Raw genomic sequence first — 19757 nt, forward strand, 5'->3', positions numbered from 1 at the left:
CCCGAAAAAACCCTGACCTTAGCGAATAAACAGTGTTCCACCAGGATCATGTATGTCAGAAACTGTAGTTTACTGCTGAACTCATTTTGTCATGGTAAAATAACACAGAAATCGAATAATAACACTTCAGTCTCCTGCCGAAGCTCAGACGCGCTGCTTTGAGAAACTGTCAATCACAGCTGTCAATCACGATGACACGCCCAGCATTAAATTACTGCTAAAAACAAACTGTTTACAAAAATGAAGATCTGCACCTATTTCAGCACAATAACCAATGCCTTAATCGACCAGAACCATCTTTCGGGACATTTTATTGCAAGTGTAATAATTTTTTATATTTGGGCTCAAGTCTCCTTCATTAACACGGAGGAGGCGGGCTTTATGACTTGTACTGCAGCCAGCCCCCAGGGGGCGATCTAACGGCCGAGACCTTCACTCAAACGCAGGCTTGCGGCACACTTGGTATAAACGCGTGGTGAACGCACAAAACCTGAAGTGTTTGTGTTCTCACTAACCTGGATGTATCTTTTTGTAGTCTTTAAACTTCGTTGGCTGTAGGCTTTGCTAAGCTAAATTTGTAAAAGCCAATGTCTCCCTTTGCATTAAACTTTGAGTGTATTACATTCAGAGATGTTGTTTATGTTCACACAGCTAGATTACACATGAACTGAAGTTTAAAATAGGATTTGGTTGTGGACCACCCCTTTTAAATGGAATTTTATCTGATTGGTATGAGATCAATGATTTTGCTCTTGGTTTACAGTCGCCTAAATTAAATTTAAATAACATCTTGCAAAAAAAGAGAAAATTAGTAAGTACTCGAATGATTTCTTTTACTCAGCAAATATCAACATATATTATGGCAATTCGGACATTTTATATTTATTTTTTTACTAATTTGGATGAATTTGTATGATTTCACTGATACATTTTAGTATGACCTGCTCACCCCAATTATGGAAGGTGTGGTTTGGGGACATGACTTCTTTTAGAGATTGTATGTTTTCATAAAAAAATTAAATTGGATAAATTCGTACAAATCAGCCACTTTTCTGATAATACATAAAATAGATTGTGCTGAATAAAGCACACTTTGGGGGTAAGAAGAAGCTTTTTGCTTCATCTGGAGACATGTGCTTTGGCCTTACATCAGGTAACTGCTAAAAAGCTTGAAGGATTTCCCTACTGATTGTTCCAGTGTGTCTCATAAAAGCTCCTCAAAGCCTTGATGTCCTTTCTGAGGTATGACCTAATGAATCTGGCATGAGATCAAAGTAAGGATGACTTTTTTTCTGGGAAGATAGAAGAATGACATGTAATAAGAATGGATGTTGCACATTTACTGTCTAGATGTAAGTCATGGCTCATTACATTTTACATTTCATTACATTTTATTTATCTGTATGTATGTATGTATGTATGTATGTATGTATATATGTATGTAAGATATATATATATATATATATATATATATATATATATATATATATATATATATATATATATATATATATATATGTTATATGTTATATATATATCATATATATATGTATATATTATATTTCACTTAATTAATAAATAATATTAAATATTAGATATTTATCATAACATAAGAATTTTTATAAATATATATATATATATATATATATATATATATATATATATATATATATATATATATATATATATATATATATATATATATATATATATATATATGAGCAATATCACACTCGTAGCAGTGCGATATGGCTGTATATCGGCACTGGTGGGAGGCGTACGTGTACCCACCAATGGCGATATACAGCCATATCGCACTGCTATGATTGTGTTATTGCGTTTATACAACAGTTTGACGGCATAATTGTGTATATAAAAAAAAAAATCAAACATGGAGAGTCTCAAAACCCCTTTTGTATGAGGAACTACTTTCTTCCGCCTTTGGATTCAAATCATGGGCTGACAGTTAAACAGCTGTTAAAACAGTTAAAAGCATCTTTTAAACTTTAGATCTGTAGTGTATGCTTTTTGCTGGCTGTATGTGTGTGGAGTAATACACAAACTGTAAAGAGGCTGTAGGAGTTCTGATATTGCAGAATATCGCACGGCTTTCAGCCAATCAGATTTGAGAACCAGACAGAACTGTTGTGTATGTGTGTGTGTGTGTGTGTGTATGTATATATATATATATATATATATATATATATATATATATATATATATATATATATATATATATATATGTGTGTGTGTGTGTGTGTGTGTGTGTGTGTGTGTGTGTGTGTATGTATGTGTGATGTATCTATTATATTTCACTTAATGAAATAATATTAAATATTAGATATTTATCATTACATAAGAAATAAATCTTTATAATGTTTTATTATTATATAGAGAATGCATTAATAACTATACATTAATATTACACTAAACATTTTACACCAATGGCATAATATGGGAAAGTACAATAATAAAATAAATAATAAATATAATTACACTAAAATAACAAAAGCAGTTCAATTAAAATAAAATACCTTTACAATAATTATTCATTTAAATTATAAAATGATTCAAAAAGGCTTTACACAGGAAACGTGTAATATTTCAAATATTTGTTATAATATTTTTTTTAAAATATAAATTCAATTATGCTTAGTTATTAAATAAAGTGTTATTGTTATCCTTATTACAATTATACAAGCCCAACCCGGCAATATTACTCTAATTAGTCACCGTACAATTATATAAACTGTGCAACGTGGTTGGTCTTGTTATATAGCCAAAGTGCAAAGCTCTCAGACGAGATATCCATGGGCGTCTCGCACTATTCTCCAAACGCACTATTTATCATTGCTGACCGTTGCTGATACATTTACGGTATCTTCCCATATTTTACCCATCTGTGTTTTATTTCTCATATAACCATTAATTTATTTTTAATAAATGCATTTGTTTGTGATTTGATTGTAGTGAGGCTTTCCGTCGCGGAGGGATTTGTGCAAAGCTTCCAGCGCCCAAACACGAGAATTAAGAGTTAATACGGTCTCCGCGCTCTCTCACACACAGACACATGAACCGAGCGCACCGACCGGGCTCAAAAGCGCAAACGTGTGCAGTTCTCTCTCACTATGGGTGCGCGGGGACATTTGTGAATAATTACTGGAGTTTGACACCTTTGTAAACGAGGATTCGGAATCCGTTTGCGATCATCCGTGGGATTTTCGGACGGAGTCCCACTCCTGAATACATTTTTTGAAGGGAATTCTGTCTTCTCGTTGAAGGACGGGGTGCCGGTGTTTTCCGGTGCGAAGCAGTTACGCATCTTTAAGGACTCGGATTTTTTTTGGAGAAGACAACAGAAGATGTTACTCTCCAAGTTTGGATCCTTTTCCCATATTTGTAACACGACCAACATCGACCACTTACCGGTGAAAATTCAACTCCAAGCAGGTAGATATCGTTTTTTAGATTCATCGCGCTAGTTATTTGCCTTTTCTCACATAACATCTTATTTTAAATTCAATGTTTACTACTAATATTCTATAAGCGACAAATTTAGCCTCTTTAATCGGCACGCGCCTGTCTGTGACCTGAGCGTGGAGCCATTTTGTTGCCAACCGCGCGTTATACACACTCGGATTTATGTCACGTTATTACATTAACACTGTTTATTCCCCTTCTTCATTCCACAGCCAAGACCGAAAGGGAGCCATTTGAGAAGGTTTACCATGTGGGTTCGGTGCTGGGAAGCGGTGGGTTTGGTACAGTGTACGCCGGTACTCGTATCTCAGACGCGTTGCCGGTAAGCGCTCGCTTTGTTTTGGTGGCAGCACATGGCCGCGTTTGGCGCCACGATCACATATTCATATGCGCGTTTTTCTCTTTTTGTCTGTAGGTTGCAATAAAACACGTCGCCAAGGAGAGAGTGACCGAATGGGGTACTATTGTAAGTAAACTATCATACTCTTTATTAATATTAACAGTATAAACGATTTATTTCTAACCAGTGCGGTTTTATTTGTATTCCAGAACGGGTCGCTGATTCCACTCGAGATTGTTTTGTTGAAGAAAGTGGGAAGCACGTTTCAGGGGGTCATTAAACTCATAGATTGGTATGAGAGACCCGACGGATGGTTGATTATAATGGAGCGGCCGGAGATGGTGAAGGATTTATTCGACTACATCACGGAGAAAGGCGCGCTGGATGAAGACACCGCCCGGGGCTTCTTCAGACAGGTTTTGGAGGCGGTTCGCCACTGCTACAGCTGCGGGGTGGTTCACCGAGATATCAAAGACGAAAACCTCCTGGTGGATTTACGCACGGGGGACCTGAAGCTCATTGACTTCGGCTCCGGGGCCATCCTGAAGGACACCGTGTACACAGACTTTGATGGTGCGTCCTTCACTTTTACCCATCCTGCTTTGCTACGGCTTAACGTTGCGTGTGCACCTGCCGCGCTGAGCTTAATGTTTTGGAAAAACTGTCAATTCATGGTTTAAGTAATTTTACTTACAATTTTGATTTTTAAGTGCATCAAACATTAAAAACAGCATCGGTGGTTTAATCTGTTACGAAGAAGATACCTTCGGGGAAAAAAAACTTAAACCTGTCAAGATAAACAATTTATTATTATTCGACTGGAAACTTTAGAGAGATTTGCTTATGCGCGTGTATAAATCTGTGATAAATGGTAAATCGTAATATAGTTTTCGAATTTAGCATTATAAATAGCTCTAATCCTCGAGTGGGAAGATATTTGTGGAGAGAACTATTTATAACATTTTTTTAGTTGACACTTCAGACATTGCACAGTTTTCAGGAAAGTGTGTATATATAAATATATAGGAATTAGGTTGTGTGTTTGTTTTTTTTTTTAAAGTCCTCAGTGGTTGCTTTAAAAGCGTAATATTTTCACACATGCTGTTATTTAATGGCCTATTAGTTTATTCTTGCGTTTTAAAACTCCTTTAATGTAACTCTAGCCTTCCAATCTGAGAGAGAAGTCAGTGGAAAGGATCAGCTGTTACTGCGTAGCATCTGTTTGTTGTGAAACCTGAGTTGCTGAACCACGTGATCCCATCACGGATCCCTGTTTTTGTTTGGTATCCAAGCGACTCCTGGCCTTTGGGGGCCTGTCACACCACCCCTAGTTGAAGGGGCTTTTGTTGGGGGAAGTGACTCATGCTGGAAGCATGTGGAGTTGCTGTAGCTTGTGACTGTTTGTACCTGAAAGTCTCCCTTTTAGATCACCGTCCTGTTTCAGCTTGCTTGTATTTTTCGGGAATGGGTTGTTCTCCAGGCTCGCAGTGAGACTGGCTGGAGGAGGGAGAGCCAGACTGCTGGCGCCCCCCTTGTTTGAGTCAGCTGACTAGAGTGGCTCATTATACAGTGCTGCAGTGTAATCAAAATCGGCACTTTTTGTGCCAAAAAAAGAGAGAAAAGGACTGCGATTATGAAAAGAGTGTTGTGTCATGGCAAAAATAGAAAATCTCCATTCAGTCAACAAAACAAAGAGAAAAAAAGTGAAGGTCAATCCTCTCAAGAGTTGAATTGTAAACCAAATGTTTTTATTTTGCAGGCACGCGAGTGTACAGTCCTCCTGAGTGGATTCGTTACCACAGGTACCACGGGCGCTCAGCAACTGTTTGGTCCCTGGGTGTCCTGCTGTACGACATGGTGTGCGGAGACATCCCGTTCGAACACGATGAGGAGATTCTGAGAGGACGGCTCTTTTTCAGAAGGAGAGTCTCACCAGGTGAGATTGGTCACATGTTTAATTTTTAAAGAGACAGTTGACCCAAAAAGGACAGCTTACTTGCCCTCAAGTGATTCTAGACCAGGAGTGCCCAAACTCGGTCCTGGAGGGCCGGTGTCCTGCATATTTTAGTTCCAACCCCAATTAAACACACCTGAAGCAGCTAATCAAGCTCTTTTTAGGTATACTAAAACTTCCAGGCAGGTGTGTTGAAGGAAGTTAAACTATGCAGGACATCGGCCCTCCAGGACTGAGTTTTGGACACCCCTGATCTAGACCACTATGAGTTTGTGTTGAAAACTAAAGATATTTTGAAGAAAGCTCGACCTGTAGCCATCGACTTCCATAGTAGGAAAAGCAAATACTATGGAGGTCAATGGTTGCAGGTTTCTAGCCTTCTTCAAAATCATTTCTTTAGTTTTCAACACAAAGTCAAACCAGTTAGGAAAAGTGAAGGGTAAATGACAACATCATTTTCAGATTTTTCAAGTCTTTTGAGGATGAGAATGCTGAACATAGCCTTTTTTTTCTGTCCTTCAGTGTGTCAGCAGCTCATCAAATGGTGCCTCTGCTTGAGACCTTCAGACCGGCCCACGTTGGAGCAGATTTTTGAGCATCAGTGGATGCGGACGGAAGAAAACCCGAAAACAGCAGAAAGCGTCAACATCACACTCCACACCATCAGTACAGAAGCAGGAAATGAGAGCCTTTGACGGATGCGGGGATATGCAGAGTGACTCTTTGAGCTTTTTGCTTTTGTTTCCAATCTGTTGGTTATCAGGACTTCGATTTATGTTGCATAATTGTCTTCTTTTTTATTTTTGGTTGTGTTTCTTGCTAAGGGTGAGTTGTTACCCGTAGGGATTGCGTGGGCAGTGATGCTGGTGATCCTTTGATTTTACTGGTTGCTCTTATAGAGCTTGGACATAATTTTTTTTAGACTATCCTTTTAGTTTTCGGTGCCTTTTTTGAAAAGCTGCTTTTATGGGATTCAAGTCACGACAGACACCAGGTGGATTTTCATGGATTTTAGGGGAACTCCCCTGGACTCCTGGGAAGCTTCAAAGACTGTATGTAGTTTTGTGGTGGGTCTCCCTTGCCCTCTAGTGGTCGAATACTTGAAGTACACACTTACTACTCTTAACAGTATCTCTCTGCTGCTCTACCATTCATATTCACTATTTGGACAATTTCCCCCTTCTGTTGTTGTTCATTTTTCTGAATGTCTTCCACTATTTTATCTCTGTTGATGTCACTTTTTAGACTTTGCTTGGCAGAGACTTGAGTGATGTGCACAATCAATGCAATATTCATGGACTCACTTTCCTTCCCCTCTTTTTTTTTTTTTTGACATTTTTTATTTTTTAAATTCAAGTATTTGCATTGTATTTATGTACATTTTTTTTTCTTCCATGTATATTATTTATTCATGCAATACAAACATTCCACATTCAGTGGCTATTTATTTATTTATTCATTTTATACCATCTGCAAAAAAGTCAATTGAAAATGTAAAGAGTCCCCTGGGCTTTTCTTTAGTTTAACCTAAAGGGTCATAGACATGCTAAAGCTATCTAATACTGATACAAATATAAGATTGAGATGTTTAGTGATGCCATTTTCTGATGTAGTGTAAAATTTAGAATCAGTTTTCGCTCCATGTGAAGTGGAAGTAAAATGTGTTTTAGTCCTTCCACTGTGACAGTGTGGAATTCTTTCTTTTTTTTTTTTTTTTGAACTGGTGAAACATTTATTTTTTTATATTGGACACAATAAATTCCTTTCATATGTAATGTTTGTGTGGTGTCTATATATAAATCCATTTAAAATGTATTTAATAATTGTATTACAATAAGCTTTATTTATATATATATATATATATATATATATATATATATATATATATGAGCAATTCCGTGCAAATGTCAACCTTGCCATGAAAAAAAAATTCGTTTTTACCAAAATACGGAAACCATTTCTGGGTTTTTTGTGTAAGCAAGTATTTTACAGTACTTTAAAAATACTCAAAAATGCATCTGTCAATGTTTTCAAACTATTCTATTTGATTTACCAAAGTCACACAAATGGTAATTTTACATGCGTCACATCCATAACAGAGAGATGTCACATCCATAACGACACTTTTTCCTCAGAAATGTGAAAATATTAAATAAAATAAAACCAAGCAATTTTGTTTTATAGAGAGCCGACTCTAATCCTTTTGATTAGCATTATTTCTTTTGGGTTGTGCAGTTTAATTCACAGAATTTCTACAAAGTGTGTTGTATACTGTAAACTCGCAGACTTTTTTTGTCACATCCATAACGCATGCTTATTTTTCTCATTTAAAGTACAAAACACGTTTACAGATTGATATTTTTCTGCTCCCATAACTCTGTGGCTAGTTGCTCTAGAAAATATAATTACATTTTTCAATATAATGTTAACATATACTTTCTCTGTCAATTTATGTGTTGAGATTTTACTGCAAATGTCACATCCATAACGCTGGAATTGCTCATATATATATATATATATATATATATATATATATATATATATATATATATATATATATATATATATATACATACACATACATACATGCATACATGCATACATATATATATATATATATATATATATATATATATATATATATATATATATATATATATATATATATATATATATATACATACACACATACATGCATATATATATATATATATATACATATATATATATATATATACATATATATATATATATATATATATATATATACATATATACACACATATATATATATATATATATATACACATATATATACATATATATATATATATATATATATATATATATATATATATATATATATATCTTTATCTAAAAAGTCTATTTTTCAACAACACAAAATATTTCAATTTAAACATTTTTAATGAAGGTGTAATCTATTTAATTGTTATTTATTCCTGCAATCCGGTGGAATTTTCACATCTTTAAAAAAAAAAAAAAAAGTCTTAAGTGTCGATAAAACTTTTTTTTTTTTTTTTTTTTTTTTTTACGGAAACAATAATGCTGTTACTTATTAGGACTGAGTACAACATTTTGGTTAGTAGAATTTTTTTATTGGCACTGTTGAAATGTATCATAGTTTATACACATTTTCCCCCAACACGAATAATAATCAAGATTATTTTCTGAGCATTAATTTATAACTAAATATTAGAATCACTATTAAAGAGTCACGATTTAAGACTCCGCTTTGAATTAGCAATACATGTTAAAATATACTCACAAAAAACATTTTAAATATACATTTTTCTTCAGTTTTTATTTTAATTAATTGATACAATTTGTTTTAATAATCAGATTTTTTAGAGCAGTAATTTATAATTAAATATTAGTATCACTATTAAATAATCATGCGATTTAAGTAATGATGCTGAAAACTTTGTATCAGTAATACGTGTTGAAATATGCTCACTCAGAATTTTAAATATCACATTTTCTTTAGTTTTTATTTCAAATAATTAATACAATTTTTAAAAATCACATAAATCCAGATTTGGTGAGCAGAATAGACTTATTTTAAAGCATTAATGAATGTTTTCCATCACAGAAAAGAAAACTGGGTTATCTAAAATGTGAGGATGTTGCCCCCTACTGTTTTTTTGGGGGAGGAGGAGGGGAAAGGGTTGGGGGTGGGGGTCAAAGACGAGTCAGTGCCTTTATTCCCGTAATTTGATTTTGTTCGTGGTTGAGGAAGTCGCTACAGTTTGTGTATGTGACTCAGTCCCGCGAAATATCCTGATGACTAGTTAATTATACTCGCATTAGTCAATACAAATGATGACACACTCACATTAAAGTATTATTGCCAAAAGGCTGAATAAGATTGTATTGATTCATTGTTATGTAACGCATGAGATCACCTGAGATCGTTTAGTTGTACCTACAGTTACTAGGTGTCAAATCATTTGGCACGTAATGCCCATTACAGAACATGGGTCATTCTGAATCAAACAAAAAAATCTACACAAATAGTGACGAATGGCAAAATAATAATGCATATAGTTTCTTGGTATTTATCTTAATATTCATTCAATTTTTCACAGACATTCTTTTGATATCTTCATTTTAAGGACTTGTATGGTTCATTAAATTGTAAACAATTTCAGTAGTAATTTAAAAATAGTTTTGTTTTAAATAATAACGTCTTTAAAACAACAAAAAAAATTGATAATATACAATACAAATGAAATAATCTTGTTTCCTACTTTTTGAAAAAACTGGATATTAATTGTAATTGGATATTACTTGTTAATTTACAATTGTAAATTTTAAGGACTTGCTTTAATTATTATATAATGCTTTATTAAATTGTAAACATTTCCATTAAAATAGTTTTGTTTTGAAGAAGTACATCTGAAAATTATTCATTCATTCATTAATTTTCTTGTCGGCTAAGTTCCTTTATTAATCCGGGGTCGCCACAGTGGAATGAACCGCCAACTTATCCAGCAAGTTTTTACGCAGCGGATGCCCTTCCAGCATCTGAAACATCTGAAAAACAAATGTTGAAAATATAAAATACAAATTCAATTATTGAAACATTTGTTTATCAATATACCTGACTTTATACATTTTTATATCTCTTTTTCATATTAGATTCCGGTTCTTAATATTTTTGGTACAATAATGTAAATAGGTCAGTTTTACCGATATATGTTTAATTTTGGGGCAAATCTGTGGCTCAGTGGTTAGCACTGTTGCTTCACATCAAGAAGGTTGCTGGTGGAGTTTGTCCCGGTGTTCTTGTGGGTTTGTTCCAGTTTCCCCCACAGTCTAAAGACATGCGGTACAGGTGAATTGAATAAACTAAACTGGCTTGTAGCGTATGTGTGTGCATGTGAGAGTGTATGGGTGTTTCCCAGTACTGGGTTGCAGCTGAAAAAGCATCCATTGTGTAAAACACATGCTGGATAAGTTGGCGGTTCATTCCGCTGTGGCGACCCCTGATAAAGAAAAGCACTGAGGCAAAGGGAACTAATGAATTTCATTTTTTATTTATTGCATAAAAATATGTTTGGTTTCTCCTGGATTTTTTTTTTAATTTTAAGACTTTTAATACTGGTTAATTCTGATAAAACTGGAGTTACAAGCATGTCATCTGGAAAGAGAAACAATATACACTTTAATACACTGCAAAACCTCACAGTCAAATTTATCAAATGAAATGAGTGTAGTTAACTCAAAATTAACTGAAGGTTAATCCTACTCATTTGAAAAGAGTTTTAAACTCTTGTTAAAGTGTTAAAGGTAATGAGTTAATTAAATACCTCATTACTTCAGCTTAAATAAAGTAAGTTCACAGTTCTCATTAGGATTAGTTTTTTGGAACTCAAATGGTTTGTAGCAATCAGTTTCCTCGAATAGTTTGAGTTGCCTTAATTTATTGGGTTTTACAGCACTCAGTTTGTTTGAGTTCTCTTCATTTATTGGGTTATACTGCACTGAAAACCCTAATAAGTTGACACAACTAAATTAATTGAGTAAACTCGTTGCCTCAATTTAATTGAGTAATGGAGTCTCCCAAAACTTGCATATTTAAGTTTATTTAACTTGCCAGTTTTGTAGACTATACTTAAATTATTCAGTTTACCAAACTAAGTACTAAATTTGGTGAACTGAACAATTTAATTATAGCCTACAAAACCAGCAATATATATATATATATATATATATATATATATATATATATATATATATATATGTATATATATATATATATATATATATATATATATATATATATATATATATAGTTGAAGTCAGAATTATTCGCCCCCGTTTATTTTTTCCCCAATTTCTGTTTAACGTAGAAAAGATTTGTAACACGTTTCTACACATGATAGTTTTAACAACTCATCTCTAATAACTGATTATTTTCTCTTTGCCATGATGACAGTAAATGATATAAGACTAGATATTCTTCAAGACACTTCTACACAGCTTAAAGTGACATTTAAAGGCTTCACTAGGGTAATTAGGTTAGCTAGGCAGGTTAGGGTAATTAGGCAAGTTATTGTATAACGATAGTTTGTTCTGTACACTATTGAAAAAATATAGCTTGAAGGGGCAAATAATTTTGTCCTTAAAATGGATTTTAAAAATTAAAAACTGCTTTTATTCTAGCCGAAATAAAACAAATAAAACTTTCTCCAGAAAAAAAAATAATTCTCAGACATACTGTGAACATTTATTGAATCTGTTCAACATCATTTTGGGAAATATTTAAGTAAGAAAATAAAATTCAAAGCGGGGCTAATAACTCTGACTTTAACTACATGCATGTGTGTGCATGTGTGTAATATACTACGAAAAAATATTTACATAAATTTTAAACAAAAAATAAGTAGCCATTTATTGACATTATGATGAATAATTATACCTGAAGCCAATTGTTTTCTGATTTAAAAAAATACCTTGCACTTAAAAGGTTGCACATATTAGAATTTTACAGTCAGGACTACATTTGTGAAATGACCTGTTTTTTGTTTTGTTTTTAAAGGGATTAATTATGATTTTGAGCTCACTACACTTGAAATCTTAAGTTTATACAATTATACATAAGTTAAATTAACTCATATTTTTAAGTGCAAAATTTTAAGTTATGTTTAGTCAACTTTACTTAACTGTTTTAGTAAAGACAATATTAGGGTTTACAGTGTGTGCTCAAATTGCTTTGTTTACTCAAACGGATTAAGTTCACAGTGCTCATTTGGTTTAGTTTGTGAACTAAATGGTTTGCTGCAATCGGTTTCCTCAAAAGGTTTGAGTTACCTTAACTTTTTGTACTTTACAGTGAAAAATATAAATGTAAATCAGCTGTTCGCAAATTGTTTTTTCGACAACTGAAAATATCTACAATTCAGCATACACAGAACCAAACATACTGATAAATCAGTATGTCTGGAAATGGCCAGTTTAGATGCTAAACTTTAGCACATTCACATTTAAATATAACAATACCAAAAGAAAAAAGAAAAAAAAAAACATGGTTAAAAACCACAATATGGTCAAAGAGTCAAATAACCACAATCTAAATGTGTATTAAGGTAAAGTTGACACAGAAATGTACTTATGATATTTATTTATCCTTCACTTGTTTCAAACCTTTATGAGTTTCTTTCTTTTGTTATTTGAAGGAAGCTGGAAATCTGCAAACATTGACAAAACAAATACCAAGGAAGTCAATAATTACAGGTTTTTCTTTTTCTTTTAGTGTATTTGACAGAAGAAAGAAACTCAAGGATTTTAAACAAGTAAAAGATCAGTACATATTTGGCGGAATAATACAGTGCTCAGCTTATATAGGCACATCCCTCACAAATCTATCTTTTAAAGTCATATTTTTAATAGGAAGCTTTACAATATTAGATTTGTGCATATACATTAGATTAGTCAGTACTGAAGCCAAATCTGGAGCTTGTCTAACAAAATAACATATAATAACGATCTAAAAACGAATACAGCCAAAGTTATACGTTATAGAAAATATTAAATACAAACTTTAAAAAGAGGAAAAATCACGAGAAACTAAAAATGGAAAAATGTAGTTGAAACTTTGTAGGTTGTAATTTTTTTTGCAATGTTTTGCTTGAATTTAATTGTATTATGTTTCAATTTCTAAATATGTTTGGTGACTAAAATATTATTTTAATAAATATATGAGTTTAATAAATCGGTTTTGTTTAAACGCACCAAAATACTGTATTCACTGAGAAATAAATACAAATATTAATTATCAAACAGGGGTGTACTCAAATAAACTAAGCACTGTATATCCTTTTAAGATGTCTGTGCTTTAAGAAAATAGAGGATTTTAGCTTCAGATGTGAGGTGAAAATTGTCAAACCCCCTGTTCAAAAAATAATATATTATAATATGTGGAGATATGTGGAGCTAAAATATTAATAAACAAATAATATTTTCCAGAAATCATTAATCTCTCTTTTAAGAAAAGATCGATTCAAGTGATTCTTTTCTCCTTCATAGTAAGAGCTGGATCGATATGATGACCTGCTTTCTGTTATAATGTGTGTAAGGTAACTGGAACAGTTTACTCAAGATAATCAAATTCAGCCGACGGCGTTCATTAACACGAAACCACAATCACAACTAAACTTGATAATAAGCTGTCAATGAGTGTTCAATAAATCAATAACTCTGTGAAAAAAAAAATCATTATGAATCAAATGGTCAAAGTAAATGACACCCTTAATAAATATGAGCTTAAAAGGCTGTGAAAATAGATATACAATGTAAATAAATATATAAATTACTTTTCAATTAAATAAAACAATTGAAAATGGAGGAAAATGGATTTTAAAACAATATGCTGTATACAGTTAAAGTCAGATTTATTAGCAACCCTTTGAATTGTTTTCTCCTTTTAAAATATTTCCCAAATGATGTTTAACAGATCAAGACATTTTCACAGTATGTTTGATAATATTTTTTCTTCTGGAGAAAGTCTTATTTGTTTTATTTCGGCTACAATAAAAACAGTTTTTAATATTTTTTTGAACCATTTTAAGGTCAAAACTTTTTTTTAGAACAAACCATCGTTATATAATAACTTGCCTAATTACCCTAACCTGCCTAGTTAACCTAATTAACCTAGTTAAGCCTTTAAATGTCACTTTAAGCTGTATAGTGTTTTGAAAAATATCTAGTTAAATATTATTTACTGTCATGGCAAAGATAAAATAAATCCGTTATTAGAAATGAGTTATTAAAACTATTATGTTTAGAAATGTGTTGAAAAAATCTGCTCTGTTAAACAGAAATTGGAGAACAAAAATAAATAGGGGGTTACTAATTCTAACTCCAACTATATGACAAAATAAATATGACAAACCATCATGACAAAAAATGTTGTTTCTTAAAAATAAATCAGTATTATGTTTCAACTTACAAATCTTTTAGTTAGGACTAAAAAAGGACTAGAAAAGTTAATTTGATTCAACAACAAATATTTGGGATTTTTTTTTTTTTTTTTGTATTTTTGCAGTGAATTAATCTGCAGGCATTTGCTAGAATCCAAAATGCTCTGAATCTAAACAAGATGTCCGGTGGCCTAGCTTTGGCAGAAAAAAAGCACACAGCACTGAAGATCCAGCAATATATTTAACCATGGGTCCCTTTTATCTTCTTGTGCATCAAAACCATCTAGTGTGTTTACTGCCAAAAAAGCTTTCTTTTTTTTTTTTTTTTACTTTATGTAGTTCTAAGTTCTCTAGCTTTGATCCTGGAAAAGCCATCCTCCTCACAGTGCATTATAAACACGCTATCTGTTTTTTAGGCAGATTCATTTTTATATAAAGCTTCTTAATTATTGATTTACTAGTGAATAATATTAGCCATTTTCTATTTAATAAATGGGGATAAAGGGATAGTTTACCCAAAAATGAGAACAGTTTCCAAATTATTCTATTCCAACGAGTAAAATCAAAGAATATAGTTCTGATGGGCATCAAAAGATTACTGAGCAATCATTTAAAGGGATAGTTCACCCAAAATGAAAATTGTATAATTTACCTACCACAAACCTTCTTGAGTTTCTCTTTTTCTTTTGAAAAATCTCAACCGGTTTCTAACATTCTTCCAAGTATCTTCTTTTGTGTTCAACAGAAAAAAAATTAACTCGTAAAAGTTTGTGTGAAAAAGTATTGACAGCACTTCACTTTTTCCACATTTTTTATGCTACAGCCTTATTCCAAAATGGATTAAAGTAATTTATTTCCTCAAAATTCTACACACAAAACCCCATAATGACAATGAGAATTTTTTTATTTTTTAAATTGTTGCAAATTCATAAAAAAAAAAAACAAAAAAAAACAAAACTGAGAAATCACAGGTACAGAAGTATTCAGAGCCTTTGCAGTGAAGCTCTAAATTGAGCTCAGGTCTGTTCTGTTTCCACTGATCATTCTTGAGATGTTTCAGCAGCTTAGTTTGAGTTCACCTGTGGTAAATTCAGTTGATTGGACATGAATTAAAAAGGCATACACTTGTCTATATAAGCTCCTAGGGTTGACATGTCAAAGCACAAAACAAGCACAAGGACAAAGGAATTGTCTGTAGACCTCCGAGGCAGGATTGTCTCGAGGCACAAGGCTGGGGAAGGTTACAGAAAAATTTCTGCTGCTCTGAAACTTCCAGTGAGCACAGTGGCCTCCATTATCCGTAAGTGGAAGCTGTTTGGAACCACCAGGACTCTTCCTAAAGCTGGCCGGCCATCTAAGCTGAGTGATCGGGGGAGAAGAGTCTTAGTAAGGGAGGTGATCATAACCCGGTGGTCACTCTGTGCTCCAGTGTTCTTCTGTGGAGAGAGGAGAACCTTACAGAAGGACACCCATCTGTGCAGCAATCCATCAATCAGGCCTGTATAGTAGAGTGGCCAGACAGAAGCCACTCACCGCCTGGAATTTTCCAAAAGGCATCTGAAGGACTCTCAGACCATAAGAAACAAAATTCTCTGGTCTGATGAAATTAAAATGGAACTCTTTGGAGTGAATGCCAGGCATTACGTTTGGAGAAAACGAGGCACCGCTCAACACCAGGCTAATACCATCCCTACTGTGAAGCATGGTGGTGGGAGCATCATGCTGGTGGGATGTTTTTCAGCAGAAGGAACTGGAAGACTAGTCAGGATAGAGGGAAAGATGAATGCAGCAATGTACAGAGACATCCTGAATGAAAACCTGCTTCAGGGTGCTCCTGACTTCAGACTGGGGTGATGATTTATCTTCCAGCAGGACAACGACCCAAAGCACACCACCAAAATATCAATGGAGTGGCTTCACAACAACTCGGTGAATGTCCATGAGTGGCCCGGCCAGAGCCCAGACCTAAAGCCTATTGAACATCTCATCTTGTAATAAATTTGCAACAATTTCAAAAAAAATCTTTTTTCACATTGTTATTAAAGGTATTGTGTGTAGAATTTTGAGGAAATAAATTAATTTAATCCATTTTGGAATAAGGCTGTAACATAAATAAATGTGGCAAAAGTGAAGCGCTATGAAGACTTTCCGGATGCACTGTATATTTGAAACAGAAAGCTGTGGCTGGACAATTTCATGTTTGTACTCACCTTGGTGTGTTAATTTATTTTACTGATATACTTTACTAATAAGATTTTTGTACTTTTTGGAATCTGATGCTAATAATAGACTATCGCTATCAACGTCATTTTCAACTCTTTACTGCAATGAAAGTTTTGATTTCTGTAAATGTTTATTAACATTTATTTTTTCACAGCTTTTTGCTCATAGTGTCAAAATTCTGTCCATGACTGTTTATTATTATTCAGTAGGGATGTAACAGTATTGTTAATACCGTCATACTGCAATAGTAATTTTTTTCAATATTACCGTAGGCGGATGACTCAATAAAACTATATTTCTGAGAAAAGTTTGCTTAGGCGATTGAAGCGAACGGGAGGTAGCGGGAACTACAATTCCCATCAGCCTAGGCGTGGCCATCATCCTTTGCGGTCTGTTGTCACTACAGATCCAGTAATGCGGAAATGGAGGGTGCTGCTAGTAGCGGGGAAGAAAAAGAGCTGGAAATGATCGAACCAAAAGCGGGTTTTAAATCGGATGTGTGGAAGCATTTCGGTTTCTTTCTAAAAAGATACGAAAAAGGAGAAAAGGTGAAAGACAAAGAAATAAACAGTATGCAGGCACTGCCAGACTGTGGTGAAATATAAGTCGGGGAATACGACTAAAAGCAGTCATGGGGACTGCAGAACACAGCACACTTGTTAGATTGATGCAGACATCGACTTGTACCGCAAAGAGACCTCTATCTCACTCATGGCTTGTCCTCTCAAGTGGTGGAAAGACAATGCACAATGTTACCCACTGCTGTCAACCTTGGCTAAATCATATCTCTCTCTGTCCCAGAAACCTCAGTCCCAAATGAGAGGGTTTTTTTTTCTGTTGCAGGGGACATGCCCAGAGATTCCAGCTTTTACCAGATTATAGTTATATGATAATTTTCCTTAAAAAACCCATCTCTATCTAAGTGAGTGAGTGATTAAATGTTGAATTTGATGAGTTTTCAACAATACTAAATTGAAACTTTATTTGTTTTATATGGTTTAATAGTTTTTTTTGTTATTAAAATTGAAAAACTGAAGTTCCTGTTTCGAAACTTACAGATAGATGGCTAATTTGTATGTCATTGATTTATTCAGTGCTAAGGTAAATAAACACTTTTGGCACTTTTTTTCGAGTCTTTTCATTAGTTTTTTTTTTCCTGTAAATTATTCAATAAATACTGTACCGTGCCATTCATACCGAGGTATTATCGTACTGTGAAATTCTGATACCGTTACATCCCTATTATTCAGTCCTCTCTTAATTAAATAATGGATTTTTTCATTGTAAATTATTATAGGCAGCCTTGAGGAATACTAATTAATTAATCAAACCACTGTTAGCGAAACATTTTTGATCATTTACAATTTCCAATACAGTTATGACCACTTATTATTTTCTATTTCTAAAGGTCATTTGTTGTGTTTCACAAGCTACGCATGTTTGTTTTGCTTTATAACTACGGAACATACTTTTACGATCTATTTTCACAAAATCGGGTTGAAACATTAAAATAAACACTTGCATTAAATATGCTTTCAATGGATATAAAATCACTTTAGGAAGTTTGATTTGATTTTGATGTGAGGAGAGTTTCACAATGACATCACTTCATTTCCAGGTTTCCACAACGCAGTGTATTGGTACTTCCATTTTACCTTTGAATAAATGGGATACTTCACAGGGAAATTCATTCTTTCATTTTCTTTTCGGCTTAGTCCCTTTATTAATCTGGGGTCGCCAGAGCAGAATGAACCGCCAATTTTTCCAACATATGTTTTACGCAGAGGATGCTCTTCCAGCAGCAACCCATCACTGCGAAACATTCATACACACTCATTCACACACATACAGTACAATTTTAGCTTACTCAATTCACCTGTATTGGGTGACATGTACATGTCTTTGGGCTTGTGTGGAAAACTGGAGCACCCAGAGGAAATCCATGTGAACACAGGGAGAACATGCAAACTCCACACAGAAATGCCAACTGACGCAGCTCATGCTTGAACCAGTGACCCACTGCGCCACCTTGTCGCCTTCACAGGAAAATTTACAACAAAGAATATTAACATTGCATGTTGTGAGGTAAGCTTATTAAATGATTAATTATGTGTCCAAACGATCCTCTTTCAATACTGCTTTTAAAAGTAATTTATAAAGTTATTGAGAAAAAAGTAGGCTATTAATTATTAATGAAAGTATATATTTGCAACCTTTTCAATTATTTATTCAAGTTATTTCCTCAATATGAATCCTCAATTTTACTTTGATGCTGCTATGAATGTAAATTTCTCATCTAACAAATACAATATATAAATGTTCCAGCATGAGTAAAAATCTGTATTAAATCTTATATTACCTGGTAAGTATTCGACTATAAATGTAATCAGCTTCATCATTAAATACTCACTGATCCATTAACGATTTTTTTCTTGTTGTTCATTTGAATAAATTAAGACATTGTCCTGCTGCCATCTATTGTGTGATTGTAATTTGATATCTGTTCTATTTTTAAATTAATAATAAGTTACAAATAATTTCATAATCTATTATTGATTTAAACTAAACTAAGTCTTCTTAGTGTTACTTTTGCCATTGTAAATACGGGGTAAATACATTAATTCCACTTTCTAACGACCCTTCTGGGTGGATCTCTGTCCTGTGGCCAGTATAAAATTCTGATGGTATGATAACCATTGAAAAAAAAAAAATCACGGTTTCATGGTAATGTTTATATATACTATGAACAGCAGCTACGCTAACTATTTTCTTTTTTCTCAATTTCCACCTGGGGATACTCATCCCGAGGGCCTCAGAC

The 19757-nt window shown here is 33.5% G+C and overlaps 1 protein-coding gene across 1 annotated transcript; it reads left to right on the plus strand.

The window, feature by feature from the left end:
• Nucleotides 1-2998: 2998 nt before the first annotated feature.
• Nucleotides 2999-7549, plus strand: pim3 (Pim-3 proto-oncogene, serine/threonine kinase). Its single transcript, NM_001034978.2, is given in 6 exon segments — nucleotides 2999-3450; nucleotides 3693-3802; nucleotides 3896-3946; nucleotides 4030-4393; nucleotides 5580-5756; nucleotides 6297-7549. Coding segments are annotated over 6 exon segments (963 nt in total). The 5' UTR covers nucleotides 2999-3362; the 3' UTR covers nucleotides 6470-7549.
• The last annotated feature ends 12208 nt before the right edge of the window (nucleotides 7550-19757 follow it).

This window comes from Danio rerio, chromosome 25 (genome assembly GCF_049306965.1).
Source record: "Danio rerio strain Tuebingen ecotype United States chromosome 25, GRCz12tu, whole genome shotgun sequence".
NCBI lineage: Eukaryota > Metazoa > Chordata > Actinopteri > Cypriniformes > Danionidae > Danio > Danio rerio.